The sequence below is a fragment of the Dipodomys ordii genome, unplaced genomic scaffold (assembly GCF_000151885.1).
Source record: "Dipodomys ordii isolate 6190 unplaced genomic scaffold, Dord_2.0 Scaffold4, whole genome shotgun sequence".
Taxonomy (NCBI): Eukaryota; Metazoa; Chordata; class Mammalia; order Rodentia; family Heteromyidae; genus Dipodomys; species Dipodomys ordii.
The window spans coordinates 34,003,307-34,026,266 of NW_012267220.1; the positions used below are offsets into that span (position 1 = coordinate 34,003,307).

The 22,960-nt window shown below is 36.8% G+C and overlaps 1 protein-coding gene across 1 annotated transcript in view; it reads left to right on the forward strand.

Moving 5' to 3' along the window:
* The first annotated feature begins 431 nt into the window (after nt 1-431).
* The window catches only part of LOC105991677 (disintegrin and metalloproteinase domain-containing protein 18-like), a 54,058-nt gene continuing 31,529 nt past the window's right edge, over nt 432-22,960 (forward strand). The window contains exons 1-8 of the mRNA XM_013024356.1: nt 432-515; nt 7,572-7,648; nt 8,887-9,064; nt 15,800-15,865; nt 17,026-17,097; nt 17,304-17,470; nt 18,594-18,675; nt 22,450-22,586. Of these exons, the coding sequence (XP_012879810.1) occupies nt 432-515; nt 7,572-7,648; nt 8,887-9,064; nt 15,800-15,865; nt 17,026-17,097; nt 17,304-17,470; nt 18,594-18,675; nt 22,450-22,586 (863 nt within the window). The remainder of the gene's footprint in view (nt 516-7,571; nt 7,649-8,886; nt 9,065-15,799; nt 15,866-17,025; nt 17,098-17,303; nt 17,471-18,593; nt 18,676-22,449; nt 22,587-22,960) is intronic.

Below are 22,960 nucleotides of genomic sequence, written 5' to 3' on the forward strand. Positions count from 1 at the left end.
TTTGTGTTCTTTCTGTCTGGCCACACTTAACATAATTCTGTTGCTTTTAATTATAATATTTTTGTTGTTTTCTATTTTTCATCAGTTTTGTGAAGGTTTTTAAAAATCCACTGTTTTAAAATTTTATTTTCTTGTAAGAACACTTAATATTTATACTCAACATTGAACATATATACTTCCTGAGACATTTTAATTTTACATATTGCTGAGTGTAGTGATGATGCTGTAGTGCATATCTCTAAATCTTATTCACCTTGAACAATGGAAACTCTTCCCAATAAAAGTCTCTCTTTTGCATTGAGCGAGGTGGCTCAAGCCTGCAATCCTAGCTAGTTGGGAGGTATAGATTTGGAGACTGTGGTTCAAAGCTAGTCTGGGTTAAAAGAAGTTCATGAGACTCTATTTCAACCAGTGCTTGGGCATGGTGGTGCATGACTGCTTACCTGTCATACAGCTGTGGGAGCAGCGTGATGGCCACATGCAGTGATGTGTACCAACTGTCCCTGGCGATACAGGTAAGCACAGTTTGGAGGATGGCAGCTTAGGCCAGCCTATCATAAAAGTGAGGCCCTTTCACAAAAACAACCAATCAGAGAGGGGCTGGACACATGGCATGAGTGGTGGAGCAACTGTTTATCAAGACCCTGAGTTCATCCCCAGTACACTCTTTCCACAAAAATATTCCTCTTAGCTTCTATCCTAACCAAATATATTCTACATTTTTATTCCATACATTTGACTATAGTAGATATTTCATAAAAGAGGAATTCTATAGTATTTGAATGTGACTGGCTTATTTCACTTAGCATCATGTTTTAAAGGTTCATTTACATTCTCGCATACTTACAGGGGTTCTTTTTAACTTAGTGGGCGTTCCATTGTGTGTGTATGCCACATTTTTCTCTCTATATATGCTGATGAGCATTTAGGTTCTTTTCACATCTTAGCTATTATAAAATTAAGCAAAAATTCAGCGATTAATCTCTTAATAAAAGATTTTATTTTGTCAGTAACAAAGGGTAGATCACAGTCTGGGACACATATCAAGAGGGTGAGTCACCTCTGAGGGACAAAGGGATAGTAGGCATGTCACTGGCAAAGTAGAAAACTATACAAGGCTGTCTGTCACTAGAGGTGGTATATGAGAGCTGGTAAGCTCTGATGTGTGAGAGGCTTCGGTAACTAGGTCAAACTATTCTAACGTTAGTCTAAAGTTGTTTTGGTATATGTGTTGTTTGATTTTGTGAGAAGGTTCTTGAAGAAGCAGCCAGGGTCACATGTAAGAATCCTGTATTCATGGCCTCCCATTTTGCCCGAGTTGACACAGGTGGTTCCAGGTTAAATCTGACAACTTTTACAATTTTTCTTCTCTTAGTAAGGTCAGGTTCTTCCAATACTGGGTTTGAACTTATGTCCTTATACTAGTGCTCTATATTGAGCCACTCTGCTATTTTAGTCATTAGACTTTTTTTTTCTTGCCTTTTCATTATATTTAACTAGTTGCACAAGCTGGTTTATGAATACAATGCATCTTGATCAATATCCCTGCTTTCATTAGTCTCCTGATCTCTTACAAACCCACACATCCCCTCAAGTTTCCTAGTTTCATAGGATATGCATTAGGTTTTGATGGCAGTTGGTACTGAGATGGACATGTCCTGGTAGTTCTGGTTTCAGACAGAAGGGAATTTGTTGATAACTAAATTTGTGCCCAAGCCATTTAGCCACACCTGTGAGCCATGAGGACAATGTAGAGAAAGTGGTTTAAAAGCCAGTGCACCTAGAGTCCATAGTGACACACAATTTCCCAGGTCTCTAGGTGTTGATTGTGTGTTAGCAAATGGCTTTGTTGTTCCAACATAGGTTAACTAGGTCCTGGTCTTGTATCAGTACTACTGCTTGATACTCATAGAAAGAAAAAAAAAACCTCACAAAAATCTTTAAATTGTAGCCAACTTGATTGCATATAACATTTTAAACAAGATTTATCTTTCATAACCTTTTACAACTTCCACTAACTTTTACAGCCTGCTTGAGCCTTTAGGTTGTTCTTTACTGATTTTGTCTTCATTTTATAATAGTCTAGTCATCCTATTTTTTAAAACTCTATGAGTTTAGTCAAATTAATCAATCCAATATCCACTATAGATCTCATTCTTGAGTTGGATTGATATAGATAGGTATATACATACACATAACACACACACACACACACACACACACATATATATATATACATATACATATAACTGAAGATAACATAGTAAGTTATCCTTATACCTACATACTACCACCCTGAGTACATATTTTCATTTTTTCAAGTGGTTTATAGAAATTAATTTAGGTAAAAATTTAAAAAATGTTTATAATTTTCTATCCCTGAACAGCTAACTATCTGCAATAAAACACATTACTTTAACCCTCATTTCTTGATTTCAACTTCAATTGTTCCCTATCTATAAGTAATTATACAAAGCAAGTACCACTTAACAAAGGAGTTTATGAATACAATGCATCTTGATCTGTGTCACCCTTCAACAGAACTTATTTCTATTTCTTTATTTAATTGTTTATTCCTCATGATGGAGATCACACGCATTTTTATACAAAATTATGTTTACATTTTATTTCTGTTTCTAATATTTTATTTTTTTAACCTTCTTTGTAAAAATGTACCTTCATAGTGTTTTAAAAAATTCTTTTACCTATCGGTATCTCTTAGTTTGGTTTGAATATTTCTTTCACTCTCACTTTCCGTGTGTGTGTGTGTGTGTGTGTGTGTGTGTGTGTGAGTCCTGGGGCTTGAACTCAGTGCATTGGCACTATCCCTGAGCTTTTTGCTCAAGGCTAGTTAGTGCTCTACTATTTGAGCCACTGCTCCATTTCCAGCTTTTTTGGTGCTTAATTGGGAATAAGAGTCTCACAGACTTTTGGGCTGGCTTTGAATCATGATCCTCAAATCTCAGCCTCCTTAGCAGCTAGGATCCAATATTTTGCATAAAATTCAGAGTAATAGGGTATTATAAGTAATTACATGTATGTATTATAAAACCTAGGTCAAAATGCTGAGGAAAATTATAATTATCAAAATGTTTTAAAATACTACATATAAATCAAAATAAGAACATAAAATGTTCAAAAAAGTCAGAAGCAGGCAGCAAACTTGTTACCCCTTCCCTCATTTTTCTCCCTCTTTCCCTTTACTGTCTTGTGAGTTATGCTGTTGCATTGGTTCCCCCTTTGTCCTTTGTCTAATCAATAAATGCATTTTAAAATCCCTATATAGGCCAATTTTATTTAATCAATCATCTTAAATAATAAAACCCCCTTGAATGTGCTATCTCAAACAAAAATTAGGACCTTGACAATAATCTACACTTAACCATATGTCCTTTCCCTTCATCACATCTAATCACAATTCAAGCAGCCTCTATCTCAAACTCCATATTCATAACTAACTGCAGAACTAGTAACTCAAATGTAAGAAATAAATAAATGTGAAACAATAATTTGATGGCCATTTAAATTCACTGTTCTTGAATCAAACAAAAATATTATAAATTAATCCTAAGCTTTTCTCCATATATAGACAAGGCAACATAAAAACATTTTTAAAGTATCTAGTATGAGCAAGAAGTATTTAAATTTCCCTACAAGGTAGCATATTTAATGATAGCCAATAAAGATTCTATAATATATAGGTTTCTCAAGAAGTTCTAATATCTATGTTTTAAGAGACACATAAGATAGAAAAGTAACAGAATGCAAAGAAAGGATGAAATGAAATTCATCTCTGTAATATCACTCAAATGATTTGGAAAACAACTTTCAGACATTTTTAGCATGTCAATTTTTACATTCTTTCATTTTATGAATTCTGAACCTCCATTTAAAAATGAAACAGTAGTTGGGTGCTGGTGGCTCACACCTGTAATGCTAACTACTCAAGAGGCTGAGATCTGAGGATCGTCGTCAGGAGCCAACCTGGGCAGGAAATTCTGTGAAACTCTTCAACCACCAGGAAGCCAGAAGTGGAGCTGTGGTTCAAAGTGGTAGGATGCTAGCCTTGAGTGAAAAAGCTCAGGGACAGTGCCCAGGGTCTGTGTTCAAGCCCCATGAACAATAAAACAAAAATCTGAAATACTGGATTTGGGGAATATGCTGAGTTTTTATATATATTTTTCTAGTTTAGGATAAATCTAGATTTATTGCTAAGAAAATGCTTCTTCAATTAAGAAGAGTTTTCAAACAAAAGTGTCTGTGATCACCTTTTAAACCAGTGTCAACTGCTTTCCAACTTTTGGTTAGGACGTCTTCTAGTATCATGAATCATGTTCAGACTTAAAACAGAAATATAACAAGTTCTTCCTCTGAGTTTCCCAACATTTCCTTTTCCAAAATATGTTATAATTAAATGAACTAAATGTATTTCATTAACACAGGCAAATAATCCAAAATGCCAAGCCAGAATTATTTATCTTGGAAATATACTATTATACTTGACTAAGACAGCATCTCATTCGTGACTATATAATGCTGAGACTTTCAGGAGAAATGGCCTTCCCAACATACACTTCTGCCTCCTCATTTAACTCACTTGTGCACATAATTCGATGCTAAGATGATAAGGAGTTCGATATTTTAACTCTAATGTTGCTGGCTTGCACACCAAACACAGTGTTTCTCCTGGTTTGAGGGTGTGAATGAGACTCATCCTAGTGATCCCTTTCCTAAGAAGCTCTTCCTTGGGTTCTGTCAGGCACTGCCTCAGTGAGTGATCTTCTCTATGGCCTTTTCTTCCTGTTGGAGCCAGTTACACAAAAGCTGCCTGGACTTCCAACAGTTTAGCAGTTTTCTGGGCCAATATTTTGGTGAGTTGACCCATTCCCTCCCTTCTCATTGGTCCTGTCCACAGCCTTGAATTTTTCTCTGGAATTTTTGTCTGGAATGCAGTGGTGGTGTCTGAGGTGGACAGTCTCGGATTCTCCTGGGCCCAAGTCTGTCCAAGTGTCTGTTGGCAGTATAGACCTGCATGTAAGACATGGAAAATGCTATATAAGTTCATGTAGCTCAGTGTTTGCTTGATCCCATTGCCACACTGCATTTCCCTTTTCAAGATTTCTAAGGAAGTGACTAAGTTTGTGTTTTTAAGAGGTAGAAAGAGGCTGCGATTTGTCAAGAAGGTTCTTTCCTAGCTGCGGCTGACTTCTGGATAGGCTCTGGAGGACAGCAAGCTTCTAAATCTAATAAATACGGTCTCCACTCCCTGGCTAGCAGAATGTCAAGCACACAGAAACATTCTCAAAGGACTCCTGACAAAAGATCCTGCTTTTCTCAAAATCCTTGTGTCACATGACTCTAAAAGTCCCCATTTGTTACTTCTGCCACCACCAGTACAGTGGGAGTCGTGTTTTTACTTTTCTATCAGAACTGTAAATTAGTATATCACATAGCCCATGCTTGTCTGGAACTTTCTATGTAGCCCAGGCTGGTCTGGAACTGGTGATTCCCCTGCTCCTGCCCAAATGTGTGGCTTCTTATTGATCATGAAGGAAATGCCTTCCCTTCCTTGCTGAGGTAATGTTGTGTGACTATTCACTTTTCTTTTCAGAGTTTTCAGGTTTCCACAATATCTTCACTCCTTCCCACTGACAGGGCCAGGCCCCATATTCTCCCTCTAAAGCACACCCCAAGTAGGCCAGCAGCACTATGCCAGCTAAACCCCTGATGCCCTCCCGATCAGGGCAAACTAATTGCAGACAGGAAGAAGAGAATATTTATTTGTGGTTTTATGTTTTTCTAACTTTTTTCCTAGAATGTTAGCTTTAATAGTGGTATATTAAATTCTGATTTCTTTTGAAGAGGTTTTTGGTTTTTTTTTGGTTGAAATGTTGTTGGATATGTGCGCTTATAAGGGTGTGGGCTTCCTATTCTAGCATTTTGATGGCCAGAACTTCAGCTACTATAATCTCTTTGACTATTATTTCTCTTCTCCTGCAGAGATTATGATAAAAGTTTGGAATCTTTTGTCTCAAGCTACATGGATTTTTTTTCAGCTCATTTTCCTCTTTTATACTCTGAGTACATTTTATTGATCTCTGTTCATTTTGCAGTGATCTTTTTCTTCTGTCAGCTGCCCTCTACAATATAGATCATCCTAAATTCTTTTTTCTTTTTTTGGTTTGTTTAGTTATATTTTTCAGTTCCAATGAAAAGTTAGCTTTCTTAACATTTGCAATATAATTGGAGTTGAGTTTCATTCTAAGTGGCTCATATGTAGTTATTTTCTATGTGGTTCAAATGTAGGTATTTTTTGGGGGGGTCCGGTCGTGGGGCCTGAACTCTGGGCCTGGGCGCTGTCCCTCAGCTCTTCAGCTCAAGGCTAGTGCTCTACTACTTGATCCACAACACCACTTCTGGCTTTTTCTTCTTGCTTATGGGGTGCTGAGGTATCGAACCTAGGGCCTCAGGCATGCAAGGCAAGCACTCTACCACTGAGCCAACTTCCCAGGCCCTATATGTAGGTATTTGTGGATTGGATCAGGGCTTCAAGTATTGAATTTGGGTTGCTGGTAAATGGTTTGGGACCTTCTTTGTCTTCAGCCCCTTTGTGAAGGACTTGTAGCAATAAATGCTGATAAAAATTCTGGAGTTGAAGGTGCTGCTATTGTTGCTCAGAACAAAGCAGGGAATAGATCTCCCTGCTTGGAGATGGTCCTGATGTCATGTTGGTAATGTGTGTGGACAGGAATTTGATTGCCTAACTAGGCTCTACTGATTGCCACTAGAAGTAGATCTAGCTTGGCACTCTCCTTGGGTAGAGGTCGACTTTTTTATTTATGTTAATTGTGAAAATACTGTACAGAGGGGTTACAGTTACATGAGCAAGGTAATGAGCACATTTCCTATCGAGCATTTGTTGCCTCCTCCTTTGTTTTTCCCCTGCCATCCCTTTCCTCCCACTAATTTTTTTAAGGTAAATGACTACTGATTCCTGTGATTAGTCTAAGAGCTAACAACATATAAACAAATTTATAAGAAAGAATATGATGACACTTAAGTTTTCAGAACATAGAACCAAGAAGAAAACAGAACTGAATCTCAAGATTACTAGAATTTAAAACAAATAGAAAGAGCAATTCACTGAGAATATTAAGGTCGAAATTGGTAGGATCGATGAAGAGGAAAGTTTGAGCTACACATGCTCAGTGATTTCTCAGGTGAGATACTGGAACTCAATTAAGGTGAAGAAATATCAGTTTAGGTACTTTTGGATGATCCAGAAAAAAATTGAATGAAGTGTTCATAGTTGCTTACAAACAAGCACGCACAGGTGATGAACTTAGGAAAGATGCAGGTAATTCAGAACTTTTTGAGGGAAGAATGGTAATCATGATAACAGAAGATTTAGAAGGAGAACTTGAAGGTAAGGTAGCAAAAAATTGAAAATCTGATAAATAATATTAAATTGGCTAAATATAAATGTTGGAGGATATCAAGCAGGTAAAGACAAAACTGAAGACTTCATTTGGAAACCAATTATGAATAAACCTTTCTATGCTCCTTCTTAGGGTCATTGTTTTTATAAAGGACATGTTGCAGAGATTCCAAGATCGGTCGTGACACTAAGCACATGCTCAGGACTCAGGTAATGACATATTATGAAAGTGTGCATTGAAACCTTATGCCAGCCTTTAATTTCTAGAATCTTCTTGAAAGACAGAGTGAGAGAAAGAAATATAGACTTGCTCCACTTGAGCCATGCTTTAGGTTCTGTTTTTTTTGCTGGTTATTTTGGAGATGGAATTTTTCATTAGTGAATTATCAGAACCATATACTGACTTGTGTCTTTCTATGATGTCATAATTTATTAAAAAACAATGAATTCAGAGTCTATGTCAATTTTGTTAGCAATAATTTGTCAGTGAGGTCACCTGATAGCCCTGGGCCTGTTCCTGTACTTGTTTTGATTCCTTGTCTCTTATCCTTTTTATGGTTTCTTGCCTTTATAGTTTGCAGTCATAAAATTTATACAGAAAAGCCTCCTACTAGCATGAAGTCAATTTATATCCTTTATCCATATCAGAATTACAAACTTTTCTTTCTAAAAAACAATGTATTGTGATTATAAAGGTGATATACAGAGGTGTTACAGTTATATAAGTCAGGTAAAGAGTGTATTTCCTTTTGGACAATGTCACCCCTTCCCTTTCTCTCCCCACACAGACTCTTCTTAAATGCTGTGTACATGCATGTGAGGGATATTATGGTGCAGCCCCTTTAAACAAGTAACACGCCTTTAACCAAAATGACTATGAGGGAGACAAAACCAGAGTCTATCTAGGATGTGGGCACTTGTGGGAGAGGAGAGGGTGAATGGACAGTTTGAAGGAGGGTGAATATGGTCAAAATACTTTATATCCATATGTGAAAATAGAACAAGGAAAGTTATTGAGATTACATTCATATATATGACCATTTTTTGTTGGTACTGGGATTTGAACTCAGAGACAGGCTTGCATGGTTTGCTTTCTCAGCTGGTGCTGTACTACTTGAGCCTCACCCCCAGCCTCAAGGAAGGTTATTGAGAGTGGTCTGGAGAGTGTGGAGAGGGAAAGAAGAAAAGTAGTAGAGCAGGTGACTTTGATCAAGGGACATCATGTGCATATCTCAAAATGAACCCCCCTTGTACAAATAAAAAGTGATACTAGTAAAAATTAAAATTGAGTTTGACAATTAATACAAAAAATAGAATAATTCTTAGAAGATCACAAAGACTACTATACAATTTGTATAACGAGGTTTTTTTATAGTATTGATTTATGTTTCTCATGGGAAACTATACTAATTGAAATTTTATTTCTTTTTCTGCATCTGAATATTTAGGGGATTACTGCAATTAGAGAACGTCAGCTATGGGATCGAGCCATTAGAACAATCAGCTACATATGAACATATGCTTTATGAACTAAAGGATAATAAAATTGATTATTTCCCTTTAAAAGAAAATTATTCTAAGCTCCAACATGTAGATCAGCCCTACCGGGTTCTTGTGAAGCCAGAAGTGAGTAACCCCCTTTGTGATCTTCATTACCTGTGTTATGTTTGAAAAGTTAAACACGTTGAAATGTTCATATTGGATATATTTGGTAAATTTAAATTGATAATATTGTATTAAGAATTTCTAGTCAGGCCGAGTGCCAGTGGCTCACACCTGTAATCCTGGCTACTCAGGAGGCTGATATCTGAGGATCTTGGTTTAAAGCCAGCCCTGGCAGGAAAGTTCGTGAGACTCCAATAAACCATCAGAAAACCAGAAGTGTGGCTGTGGCTCAAGTGGTAGAATACTAGTCTTGTGCTGAAGAGCTGAGGGACATCTGCCGAGGCCCAGAGTTCAAGCCCCATCACTGACAAAATAAAAAAAGAATTTCTAGGCCCACGCTAACTACTCAGAGTTGCAATCTGAGGATAATGGCTTAGAGACAGTGGGGCAGACAAATTCAGGATACTTTTATGTGCAATTAATGAACAAAAGGCCAGAAGTGAAGGAATGGCTCAAGTGGTAGAGCACCAGCTATGATTGGAAAAGTAAATTAAGAGTGCAAGGGTCTGAGGTTAATACCAGTGTACTCTCTCTGTCTCTTTCTCTCTTACACACACACACACACACACACACACACACACACACAAATAAATAAATTACATTGGATAATCTTTGATTGAAAGTACTATTATATTTGTGTGTGGGTATCTCAGGCCTTTAATCCTAGATACTCAGGAGGCTGAGAGCCAAGGACTCTTTTTTTAATTTATGTTTTATTTTTTGTGGGGGGGGGTTGGTCATGGGGCCTGAACTCTGTGCCTGGACTCTGTCCCTCAGCTCTTCAGCTCAAGGCTAGCACTCTACCACTTGAGCCACAGTGTCACGTCCGGCTTTTTTTTCCTGCTTATATGGTGCTGAGGAATCAAACCCAGGGCCTCATGCATGTAAGGCAAGTGCTCTACCACTGGGCCACCTTTCCAGCCCCCGAGGACTCTTGTTTAAAGCCAGCCTGGGCAGAAAGTTCACGAGATTCTTATATCCAATTAACCATCAAAAAGCTGAAAGTGGAACTGTGGCTCAAGTGATAGATCACTAGCCATGACCCAAAAGCCTGAGGGATAACACCCAGGCCCCGAGGTCAAGCCCTAGGACCTGAACAAAAAATACTATTTATTCAGATAATACTTTGAGAATCATAGATACAAATATACCCAATTTAATAACAAAGTTTTCACAATATTTTCCTAATTGCGAATATTTTAGTGTACAGAGACACAATCGCTTTTTGCTATATTTGTATACTGCTACTATGCTAAATTTACTTATTACTTTGTAAACATTTTCTTTACCAATGCATTTTCTTTGTGAAATAAAGTATGATTTTTGATTCAGAGTCAGAAGTAGAAAAAAGGCAAGATAATCACTAAAAATCATATTGCCTAAAGCTATTACTCAGAATTGTGGTGTATTTACTCTAATTGTTTCAGTACTGTAAACTATAGTGTAGATTACAAATATACAGACTCTGTGGACATAAATGATCTAACTACATAATATTTAATGAAACTTCCATTTTTCAGTGGAGATGTGGCTCAAGTGGTAGAGCACCAGCCCTTAGGGAAAAAGCTAAGTGAGAAAGCATGAGTTCAAGATCCAATACTGTCACCCCCCCACACACACACTTCTATTTTTCTGTTAGGAAACTATGCATACTTTTACTTAATGTTTTACTTATTTTGAAATTAAATAATTTGATTATTACATGTATTAAAATATAAAAAATGAGTATGTAGTCCTAAATGCTGTTGTGGCATGAATTGCAATTATGTTTTGACACTCTTTCTGACATATTAAAAAGTGTATATGCTTACACTTAAATGTATTTTATAAAACTGTGGTTTATTTTGCGTAGTTACATTTTTCCTTTCAAAGTTCAATACCTGAACTTTGTGAATGTCCTGGCTTTTTAAAAACTCAAACTGTTCTAATACACAATTGCCTCTAAACATACATGTTATTCTAAGTTCTCCCTTTAAAATGTTTGTACCATTTTACATTTGGTCATAAGTGGTTAAATAAGTGGATTTTTATTCATGCTTTGTCATCACTATAGAATTTCATTATGGAGAAATAAAACAACAGTGAGTGAAACTTAGCCACATATGAACAAAGCAAAGCCAAACAAACAAATAAAACAACCAAAATCACGAAAGTAAAAGGGTGATACTAGGGCACTGGAACAGGGAGGATAGAAAAGAGCAATAGAGTGAATATGATCAAAGTACATTTTACTTGTGTATGGGAACGTCATGACAAATCCTTTACTGTGCACCATTTTCTGTATGCCAGTAAAATGGCATATCAAACCGAGACAAAATGAAAGAGCAACAGCAGTATAACTTGAGTAGAAAATAAGGGACAGTTCATTCAGCCTCTAGAGGTATGACCCTAAGCAGGAAACTGAGATAGAAATAGTATGGAAAAATAGATTTAGATTGCAACAACTTAGGAAGTGTGGCTGAGTAAAAGTATGCTAGGAAAGTGTTTAGCTCTCCTTCCCTAATAGCTACCTCCCAGACGCTCATGGAAAATTAGAAAGGATTGTGTTCTGGGTGTCTTTTCAATGGTAACACCGGGCACAGGTGTTGTGTTCCACAAGTGAGAAAGCAGGCTACACAGAAACTGTTGTAGCTAAGTTAAATGTGTGACACACTGGATACTGGGAGCCAGACTTCCAATAAAAAGTTGTGTTCTAGAGATTTTTACTGGAAAACCCATCTCTGAGAGGGAAGAAAGCCAGTCTAAGAAAAAAAACACCTAGCAGCAAAATTTTCCCAAAGACAGCCTGAGAAATTACCATAGTTGATGTGAAATTTCTACTATGAAAAAGCAACAGTCACACAATGAAACAATTCCATGTAGAAGATAAAGACATTAAAAAAAATCAGTGTTACAGGATGGGAAGGTGGCTCAGTGGTAGAGTGCTTGCCTTGCATGCATGAGGCCCTGGGTTCAATTCCTCAGCACCACATAAGCAAAAAGAAAAAATCCAGAAGTGGCACTGTGGCTCAAGTGGTAGAGCATTAGCCTTGAGCTGAAGAGCTGAGGGACAGCGCCCAGGCCCAGAGTTCAGGCCCCATGACCGGACCCCCCCCAAAAAAAAATCAGTGTTAAAGTTTGATGTTCCAAAGAAAATAGAGGACAAGACAATAGGTAACTCTTGATATGTTTAGAGACATTTAAGAAAATATTTCACTGATAAAATTCAGCAGACTCATGATAGTTGTAAATATAAAAAAAGCAATGAAACTTAAAATTAAATGGGAGGGTTAAAAGATAAAATTCCAAAGCCAAACCAGAAAGTAAGGAATAAACAAAAATGACTTGAGAAATAAGGGAAACTTGAGAAATAGGAAAATTAAGCCACATAATATAGATAAAACAAAAGGAATTCCACTAAGAACTAACAACCAAGCTAGGTGCCATGGACTCAAGCCAGCAATCCTAACTACTCAGAAGGGTGAAATCTGGTTTGAAGTAAGCCAGGGCAGAAATATTCTCAAATCTTTCCCCAATTAACTAACAATATTAGATTGAAATGCAATTCAAATGGTAGAGCTCCAGCCATGAATCAATAAGACAAACATAAGTGCTGAGTTCAAAACCAAGTACTAGCACGCATGAGTGTGTGTGCGCGTGTGCACACACACGTTCAGGGAAGAATTAACAGAAAAATTGAGTTATAACATCAAAAACAATAAAAAGAATCCAAGAAAAATTCTTAGCATTATTTAAAGTAAGTTTTCAGACTGAAGTAAAAAAAAAATCTGACTTTTCATGCATACCCAAACTGCAAAATGGCACCAAAATTCAGAACAGCAGTAACAAAAGTTGAAAGGCAGTGGAACAATTATTTTAAATTAAGCAAGTACCTAAAATATGGTCTTGAATCTTCCTGTCTCTGGCAGTTGGGGCTTCTCTGCAGATATGAAGTTAGCTAGTCTCTATGGTCGTATGAGCCAATTACTAATATTTTTTCCCATAGAATAAAAGGAAAAATTCTTTCTGCAACTTCTGTGGAGAACTGGCTGGAAGTATGGTAAACAGAAATAAAACTCCAAAATACTAAAATTGTCATACAAGAGTACAAAATCTTTCTTCCTTTCTTCCCTTCTTCCCTTCATCCTTCCCTTCTTCCTTCCCTCCCTCCTTCCTTTCCTTCTTCCTTCCCTCCCTCCCTCCCTCCTTCTTTCCTTCCCTCCCTCCTTCCCTCCCTCCCTCCCTCCTTCTTTCCTTCCTTCCTTCCTTCCTTCCTTCCTTCCTTTCTTTCTGTCTTTCTGTCTCTTTCTCTTTCTGTCTTTCTCTCTCTTTCTCTCTTTCTCCTTCTTTCTTTCCTAGTCTTGGGGCTTAAACTCAGGGCCTGGATGCTGTTACTGAGCTACTTTTGCTCAAGGCTAGCACTTTCCCTTTTGAGCCACAGTGCTGCTTGTGGTCTTTTCTGAGTAGTTTATTGGAGATAAGAGTCTCACAGAATTTTCCATCCCAGTCTGGCTTTGAACTGTGAACCTCAGTTCTCAGCTTACAGAGTATGACCAGTCAGCGCCCAGCCAAAAATATTTTAACATATTAAAAACAAATGTTTCTTGAAATAAAAAATACTTAAGAAATGAAAAAAATCAATGAAACTGATTTAAATTGGCAACAAAAAGATATAATGTTATTAGTATATTCCATTTTAAAAATAATGCCTCACTCTGTATAGGCTTCTCAGCCTCTAAGAAAGTCACTCATAAAAGTAGAAAACTTTTCAAAATGAAATGCATTTAAAACAAATTCTGTCTTTGGCTTCCTTATAGGATATAAAATATTCTACTTTAGTTGTTTTATCTACTGAAGTTTCTAATAGAATGGCATTTTTGGCGTTTTTTTTCCCCAAGAAATCTTAGACAATAAACAGTATCTTCTGGGCTTTGTGGCAATATTACTTAAATTAATACAATAAGACAGGAATTAGACCATATCATTTAACAGATGTATATAAAAACCACAGGAAAGTCACTTCACAAAACTTCATAGATATTCATGCTTTTTTTTTTCATTCTGATGTTGTAGAAGAAAAGCAACATAAGCAAAATGTAAATAAATGGTCTTGTTATATTGTAATGAAATTTATTTACAAAACATAGAACTATAGACCAGAACAGAGAAATCAAATGGAAATGGAAGGACCAAGCATTGATGCCTCATATCTGTAATCCTAGCTACTTAGGTGGCAGCGATCTAGAGGATGGTGGTTTGATGCCAGCCTGGACAGAAAAATCAACTAGACCCCATCTCCAAAATAATCAGCAAGAGACAGGGCTGAAGGCCTGGCTCTAGTGATAGAATATCTTTGGAGCAAGCAAGCCAAGCATATGTGTGGCCCTGACTTCAAACTCCAATATTCAAAATAAAAAGAAAGAAAGAAATAGAAAGAATGCTTCTAAACACATTCTATGAAGCCTGTATTACCCTGATAACAAAACCACATAAGACACATCAAAATATAAATAAATTTAAACAAACATATAGATTAATATTTTAAAGGTGTTATGACAGAAATCACAGTCTTATTCTCGATAACCACAAAAAATAACTAGAAATAAACTTACCAAGACCTATTAAGGATTTCTATGGAGAAAACATAACAACAAAACAACAAATATGAAGAAATTGAAGAAGTCACTGACAGATGTAAAGAGCTCCCACGTTCACACGCCTGATGAGCAGAATAATGATCCGGTTTAAACCCTAGGAGGCTCATTTGTCTCATTCATATTCCGGTAGAAACTCACAATTGCAATAATCTTTAGGCATTTAACCAGGAAAAATGAAACATTGCTGCACACAGACTTGTAAATGGGTATTCAGTGCAACTTTATTTACAATCGCTAAAATGTATAAAAACAAAAACGAACAAGCTAATGCATAAACAAAATGTATAAAATGACACACGATTTACCAAAAAGTTAGGAACTACTAACAATCACAATAGGGCAGGATGCTGAATGGGAGAAAATCCTGTCAGCTATTGACATGTTATCTTCTGGAAGGAAATGGCTACATGAATGTATATTTTAGCTGCCAATCCATAAAATGGATTCTTTTGTAAGTCAAGAGCTCAACAAAGTCAATATAATCAAGAAAAGTACAAAAGCAATGAAAAAAATTGCAGGCAATATTTAGAAGAAAATTGAGGTAAGTTTTTTTCACCTTGAAGCTTGGCCACAAAATGCTTTAAGAGGAAAGATAGATTCTTACCTAATTTCAGTGTCTTGTTTGCATTTTAAACGTAATTAAAATATAAAATATTTCTGATTTGTTCCTGTCATTTATATTTAAATGCCTCACATTCTCACCCAGCTTTCTTGTTAAAGACAGCCCTGGTTTCTGTTGGTGATTTTGGAGACATTTCTGCCCATGCTGGTTTTGAACCTCACCTCTCCAGGGCTCAGCCTCCCAAGTGGTTCACTTTGCAGTCCTGAGCCACTGTTGCCCAGCCCATTTTCTTCTTTTCTTATCTTATATCTCTCTATATCTATATCAGAATCTGCAATCTCCATGTACATGTATGTATACAATATAAACATATCTAATATATATAGATATTGATATATAAATCTCTGTGAGTATATAGAATGTATTAATATGTACTTAACACATGGTAACTACAATGTAAAAATCTGTTTTATTTAAATCATGTCCTCTGTTTTGCAGAAAAATTTAGATGTTATACTATTGAAGAGAACACTGAAAATAAAAGTCATCATAGGCCAAGCATTGGTAAGGCATTGTTGATTTATTTCCTAATACCTTTGTTTGATATTAAAATTTGAAGAAATATGAAATTTCTATTTTATTCGTGTGGGGTTGTAAGTCTTTGTGACAAGAGTGTGCCTGCATTTGCCAGCTTTCCAATAAAGACTCCCAATTCTACCTCTCAAAATGTGGTTTCTCTGTTTTCTCACTGTAAAACAGTTCAGGGATAGATCTTAGACAAAACTGAGTAAGACTTCATCTCTACCAGAAGCCAGGTGTGGTGGTATGCATATGTGGTCCAGCGAGTGGGATGTATAGGTGGGAGAATCACAGTTCAGACTTCTCTAAGCAAAAATGTTTTTGTTTTTGTGTTTTGGGTCCGTTGTGGGGCCTGAACTCTGGGCCTGGGCGCTGTCCCTCAGCTCTTCAACTCAAGGCTACCACTCTACCACTTGAGCCACAGCACCACTTCCGGCTTTTTTTCTTTTTGCTTATGTGGTACTAGGGAATCGAACCCAGGGCCTCATGCATGCAAGGCAAGCGCTCTACCACTGAGCCATCTTCCCAGCCTCTCTAAGCAAAAATGTGAGAGACTGATTATCTGAAAGAAATAACTAATGAGAAGTACAAGTTGTCCTGTTGAAAACGAACTTTACAACTTTGGTGGGGGTGGGAGGGGGAGGGGCGGAGGATTGGGTGGGGGGCGGGAGGGGGGGGAAGGGATGTGAAGGGTAAACAAAGGAGGAGGCTGCAATGCTTGGTAAGAAATGTACTCATTATCTAGCCCATGTAATTGTAACCCTTCTGTACAGTATGTTCACAATAAAAAATTAAAAAAAAAGAAATAACTACCGTCCAAGACAAAGACAAATGAGAGAAAAAGCCGGGTGCTGGTGGCTCACACCTGTAATCCTAGCTAGTCAGAAGGCTGAGAGCTATAGAATTATGGTTGGAAGCTAGCCCAAGCAGACAAATCTGTGAGATTCCATCTTCAAAATAACCAGCAAAAGCCAGGTTGCAGGTGTGGCTGAAGTGGTAGAGTGCCAACCATATGGCCAAACCTGCAGAGCAAGCTCTCAAAGCTTTGAGTTCAGACCCTAGTACTGGAAAAAAAATTGAATGAAAAATAATATAGTTTTTCTATCACTTAGACTAGTGATTAAGAAAACACATTTGTCTTTCAGTATGATTATATGGGCTCTGAGATGGGGATCACTATCCAGAAGGTTGTCTATGTCTTTGCTGTCATTAACACTGTAAGTATTTAGGATTCATATTTAGATAACGAATTCACATTGTTTGACTGAATAACATTTGCATTTCTATATCAAGTGTGTTCCTACTATTTACTCTGAAGAATGGTTCCTTGGTGAACTTGTGAGAGTTACGTGGCTCACAGTTGTGTAGGGAGGGCATGTCCATAGCTCTCCAGAGCTGCACAGCACGTATCTTGTCTTTTCAGATGTTCTCTCAGGTGAATGTGACTGTCCTGCTATCAACTTTGGAGGTCTGGACAGATCAGAATATGATTTCAACAGATGGGGATGCCAATGAAATACTCCAAAGGTTTCTGTTATGGCAACAAAACATGCCATCCCAGAGGTTTGATGATGTGACATTCTTACTGCTGTGAGCACTGATTCATACAGTTGTATATATTATTTGTCCAAATCATGTACAATATAAGACATTTTGAAAATATTAGAATAAATATTATCCTGGCAAAATGCAATACATAAAATTCAGGTAACTAGGTAACAGAATGACAGTAGGTTATTCTTCCTATACTGGATCAGTCACATAAGAACTTTTTAAAATAACTACTTTTATTGTAATATAAGATTTTTTTAAGCTGGTAAGGAAAGCATTGGGTTCATATCATTGTAAGGGAGGGGGGTCTTTTCAAAGGTAAATAGCCAAAACATCATCTTAACATTCCATAAAATGAAAATTATTCCACAGAAAGCAATGGGTGCCCATAGCAGTTGATTATCATATAACAAGGCATATAGATGATGGTCAGCTGGAGGGGAGGGGGCCACTTTTCTTTCCCTATGCTTCCCTTGTAGTATTCCTATGCTACCTATGATGAATTTATCTAGTTACTTGTTCAGTGTCTTTCAAGAGTCTTTATGTAGTAAGTTTTTGCTTTAATGCTTTGATTACATGTGAATAGTGAACATACAATTAGAAATAGCCTAAAAATACGGGATATAAGTACAGCTACTGTTTTCTCCTGTGGAATCTCAGGTCAGGATTAAAAAACAAAATGAATGAGCTACAACGAGTGAGTTCACCAGCTGCAGGCAATCTCTGCTTGTACTGTGCACCATCAATGCTCTTCCTCCTTTCTTCTCTCACTTCTCCAGCACTAGGTCAAAATTGTGGTTTGAGGATTTGCTCACTACTTGGAAGTCTTACCAATAAGCAACATTGGTTTCTTGATTTTAGAATTAAATTCGTCCAGTGGTGTCAAGAATGAAGAATGTTTTGGGAAGGATTAAGTAGTGCTAGGTTTGGGGATGAGTACCAGATAATGTCTAACAGCTTTTAGAATTATGATCAGATGATCAATGAAAGAAATCCCAACTGTTGTTTTTTAAAATTATTTAGGAAATGATTGACAGGATGAAAAATGATTTATAACATGTAACATTGATATTTTGAAGAAGGTAGATGTTTATTGTAAAAGAGCATTAAGTTATCAATCTTTTGAAATACATGTATTCACAAGAGAAATTTTATTATGTAGTTTTAAGGACTCTTCTGACTATGTGGGAGCAGCTTATCATGGACTGGTCTGCAACCCAAAGTTTGCAGCAGGAATTGCTCTGGTGAGTGTTTAATTCTCAACTCTATAAACAGAAGGTTTAGACACTCCAGTAGTCAAAAATAAATATGATGTGACTATCATACTGTCTTGAAAAATAATTATAAGATGACTCTTTTAAGGATTTGAGAGGTTATTGTTATAGGAAACACATAAATTCTATTCTTAACCATTTGTGTACATGTCAGTGGGATTAAATATATTCATATACACTTAATATAAATCTTTTTTTGTGTGTGTGTATTGATTTTGTCGGTTGTGAGTCCTGAACTCTGGGCCTGGGCGCTGTCCCTCAGCTCTTCAGCTGAAGGCTAGTACTCTACCACTTGAGCCTCAGCCCCTCTTACGGCTTTTTCTGCTTATGTGGTGCTGAGGAATTGAACTCAGGGCCTCATGCATGTAAGGCAAGGACTCTACCAAAGAGCCACCTTCCCAGACCCTTAAAATAAATCTTTACAACTTTCTTGTTCCTTTTATAACTGAGGCACTACATAAAGTGAACAACTCTTCTTTGGTCTGATCATTCTACTGTTTCCACCACCTTAACAAGCTTAGATTCATTATATAAGTAAAATGATACAGCACATGTCTTTCTGCCACTGACTTATTACATGTAATGTAATGTTTTTATATTGTAGCATGTGACATGATATTCTTTTAATGGTTGAATACATTTTTTTGTTGTTGATTTGACCTTTTGCTCAAGGCTGACGCACTACAAATTTGAGCCACAGCCCCACTTGGAGTTTTTTGGTGGTTAATTGAAAGTAAGAGTCTCATGGCTGGCTTCAAACTGTGATCCTCAGATCCCAGCCTCCTGAGTAGAAAGGATTACAGGTGTGGTGTCTGGCTGGTTGAATGATATTTTATTATAATTATATGCTGTATTTTTCTTTGTCCATTCTGTCAGTGGACATTTTGGTCAGTACCAAACTTTGGTCATCTGCATCATACTGCAAAGAACATGGAGTAGAAATATCTGTTTGTTATTTGGATATATATCCAGAAGTGATGTTGCTGGATCACATTAGTTCTGTTATTCATATTTTGAGGAATCACCATATTGTTTTCACTAACTTGGAATCCTACCAGCAATTCACACTTTATTTCCACATCCTTACCAAACTTAGTTTCTGACTTTTTGCTCAATAGAAGCATCCTAATGGATGTGATGTGATAGCTCATGTTTGGATGTGCATTTCTATGATTGTTATTAATGTTAAATATCTTCTTTATACTTATTGGCCTTTAGTATATTTTGAGAAATGTCTACTAAAGTCTTTTGCTTATTTTTAAAGTGATTTGTTTGATTTTTCTGTTGTTGTTGAGTTAGAGTTGTATATTCTGAGAGTGGTTCTCTTTTTTTGGCAGTACTGGGGTTTGAACTGAGGACCATAGGCTTATTAGGCAAGTGCTTTACCACTAAGTGACACCTACAATATTCAGTTCTGTATATTCTAGATATATCAGACACATGAGTTGTAGACGTTTTATCCTTCTTTTAGGTTGCCTTTACTGTTTTGATTATACAAACTGAAGCAGAAAGTTTTGAAATTTGGTGTACTGTCATTTGTGTATTTTTATATTTATTTCTGTGCTTTTGGAGTTGTATATTTAATATCATGGTGGCATCAATGTCACCAACCTTCCCTTCTGTTAAATTTTAGGAGTTTTTGAGTTTTGTTTCTTCTGTCTTAAGTCTTTAATTCATTTTCAGTTAATGTTTCAATAGTGCATAAAGTACTAGCCCAATTTAATGTTTTTTTATGTGTAGGTGCCATTAGTCTGAAAAGCATTTTTTGAAGGATATATGTTTTTGCATTGAATGGTATTGATAATCCTGTTATGGGTCATTTGATCATATAAGATTTTATTTCTAGGGTCTCTAATTTGTTCACTCATCTTTCTTATGACTACCGTTTGTTTTGATTGCTATAGATTAGTTTGTACTGTTTTGAAATAAGTGTATGTGGGTCCGCTATTTTTTTTTCTTTTCCAGAATTGTTATTTTGAGTCCCTTGAGATTACACATGATTTTATTTGGAGGGGGGTCCGGTCGTGGGGCCTGAACTCTGGGCCTGGGGGCTGCCCTTCAGGTCTTCAGCTCAAGGCTAGCATTCTACCATTTGAGCCACACAGCCACTTCCGGCTTTTTTCTTTTTGCTTATGTGGTGCTGAGGAATCAAACCCAGGGCTTCATGCATGCAAGGCAAGCGCTCTACCACTGAGCCACCTTCCCAGCCCCTACACATGAATTTTTGAACTTTTTTTTTTTTTTTTACTATTTCTGGAAAAAAAATGCTATTAGGGCTGTGGGTGAGATTGCAGTGACTTGAGGCTGCTTTGTGTGGAATGAAACATTAGCAGTATGAAGCTTTCCAGTCCAAGCAGTGTGTGTTTTCTGTCTACTCTATTGTCTGTAATGCATTATAGAATCATTTTACAGTATTCAGTGCGCATGGCTTCCACTAGTAAAATAGTGGATTTGGAAATGTCTTACACTTCCCAGCGTCCTGTTAACAATGATCCAGCAATTATCCTTCTTGGTATTCAAATGAACTGAAAACAAGAAACATATACCCCAAAGCATACATGAATGTCCACAGCTGCTTCATTCATCACTGCCACAGCTTAAAAGTAACAAACTTGTCATTTAATCACAGAATGGGTTCAAATTCAGTATAACTATACATAGAATATCATACAGTAATTTAGGAAAATTAGCCATTGAACTTCAAAAAACACACTGAAAAACAAGGAAATCTTAAATAGTACCCAAGTGAAAGAAGCCAAAAGAAAGGTCTCTCTCTCTCTCTCCCTCTCTCTCTCTCTGTCCCCCCTCTCTCTCCCTCACTCTCTCTCTCTCTCTCTCTCTCCCCTCTCTCTCTCTATATATATCTGTGCTATGGAACAGACAAAATTATGGAAGTACTGATTTATAAGAATACTATTGGCAAAATACTATATGCTATTCTATTTTTTGAAACAAATAATTAGAATAAACTATTTCTGTGGTCAAAAGGACTTGAACGTTTAGTCCTTTGGAACCTGCAATTTTTTTCCCCTAAGCTTTCTCTTAAAGAGTCAGAGCTACTAAAAAATTCTCATTCCCAAAATGTTTGTTTACTTTTTATGATGTATTTTATGACAAAGTTTTGAGAGTAACAAATTTAGTTATTTATCTATTTTATATCCCCTTCCTAAGAAAAAGCTTTGAATAGCATTATTTTTAGATAATATTATGAAATAGTTGATAAGATCTAAAAACTGCCCTATAAATTAAGTAACAATATATCTGAGAGAAATAGTAATACAAGAGAGGTGAATGTTCTCATATCCATCTATAGACATTTCTTAAGATTATGAGGAGGCCGGGCGCCGGTGGCTCATGCCTGTAATCCTAGCTACTCAGGAAGCTGAGAGAGATCTGAGGATGGCGGTTCAAAGCCAGCCAGGACAGGAAAGTCCATAAAACTCTTACCTCCAATAAACCACCAGAAAACCAGAACTGGTGCTATAGCTCCAGTGGTATGGCACTAGCCTTGAGCTGAAGAGCTGAGGGACAGCGCTCAGGTCTAGAGCTCAAGCCCCGACTGGAAAAAAAAAAAAAAAAGATTATGAGGAGGAGAAATAGTAAGAATTATTCATGAGTTATTGGATAGCATAATTTATTAATAAAAGCTGAAAAGATTAGTGCTTTAGAAAAGGCAAAAATATATGGGACAGTTTGTTAATGTAATAATCTAGGCAATAACTATGTTTTTGTTTCTCTGTTTAGCACCCGAAGATGATAAGCTTGGAGGCATTTTCAGTTGTTCTAGCACAGCTGCTTGGAATTAATCTGGGAATGACATATGATGATAGCTACGATTGTTACTGTCCAGAACAAATATGCATAATGCATACTAAAGCAATGTAAGCTGCTTTCTTAAAATATTAAATTTATAACTGCTCTTGGGAAATAGTTATAGTATTCTTTTGACGCATAGTTTCTTACATCACAAATGGATTGAATTTTATTAATAAATACATATGTACTTATTTAAAACATTAAATGAAATGAGTACAGGGTGATATCTGTGCATAGAGGGGAAGTGGGTTTTGATAAAATTTCTAGAGTTACTGGAGTCTTGTTGAAATTGCTGGTAGATATTACATGGGGACAAAATGCATTGATATACCAATAATAAGTCTGAGAACTCCACAGACTTGGGAAGAAATTGATAAGGTAGTGGGAGTGGGTGGGCAAGAATGGACAAGGCGAATATAATGGTTGGGGCTGCACAGGA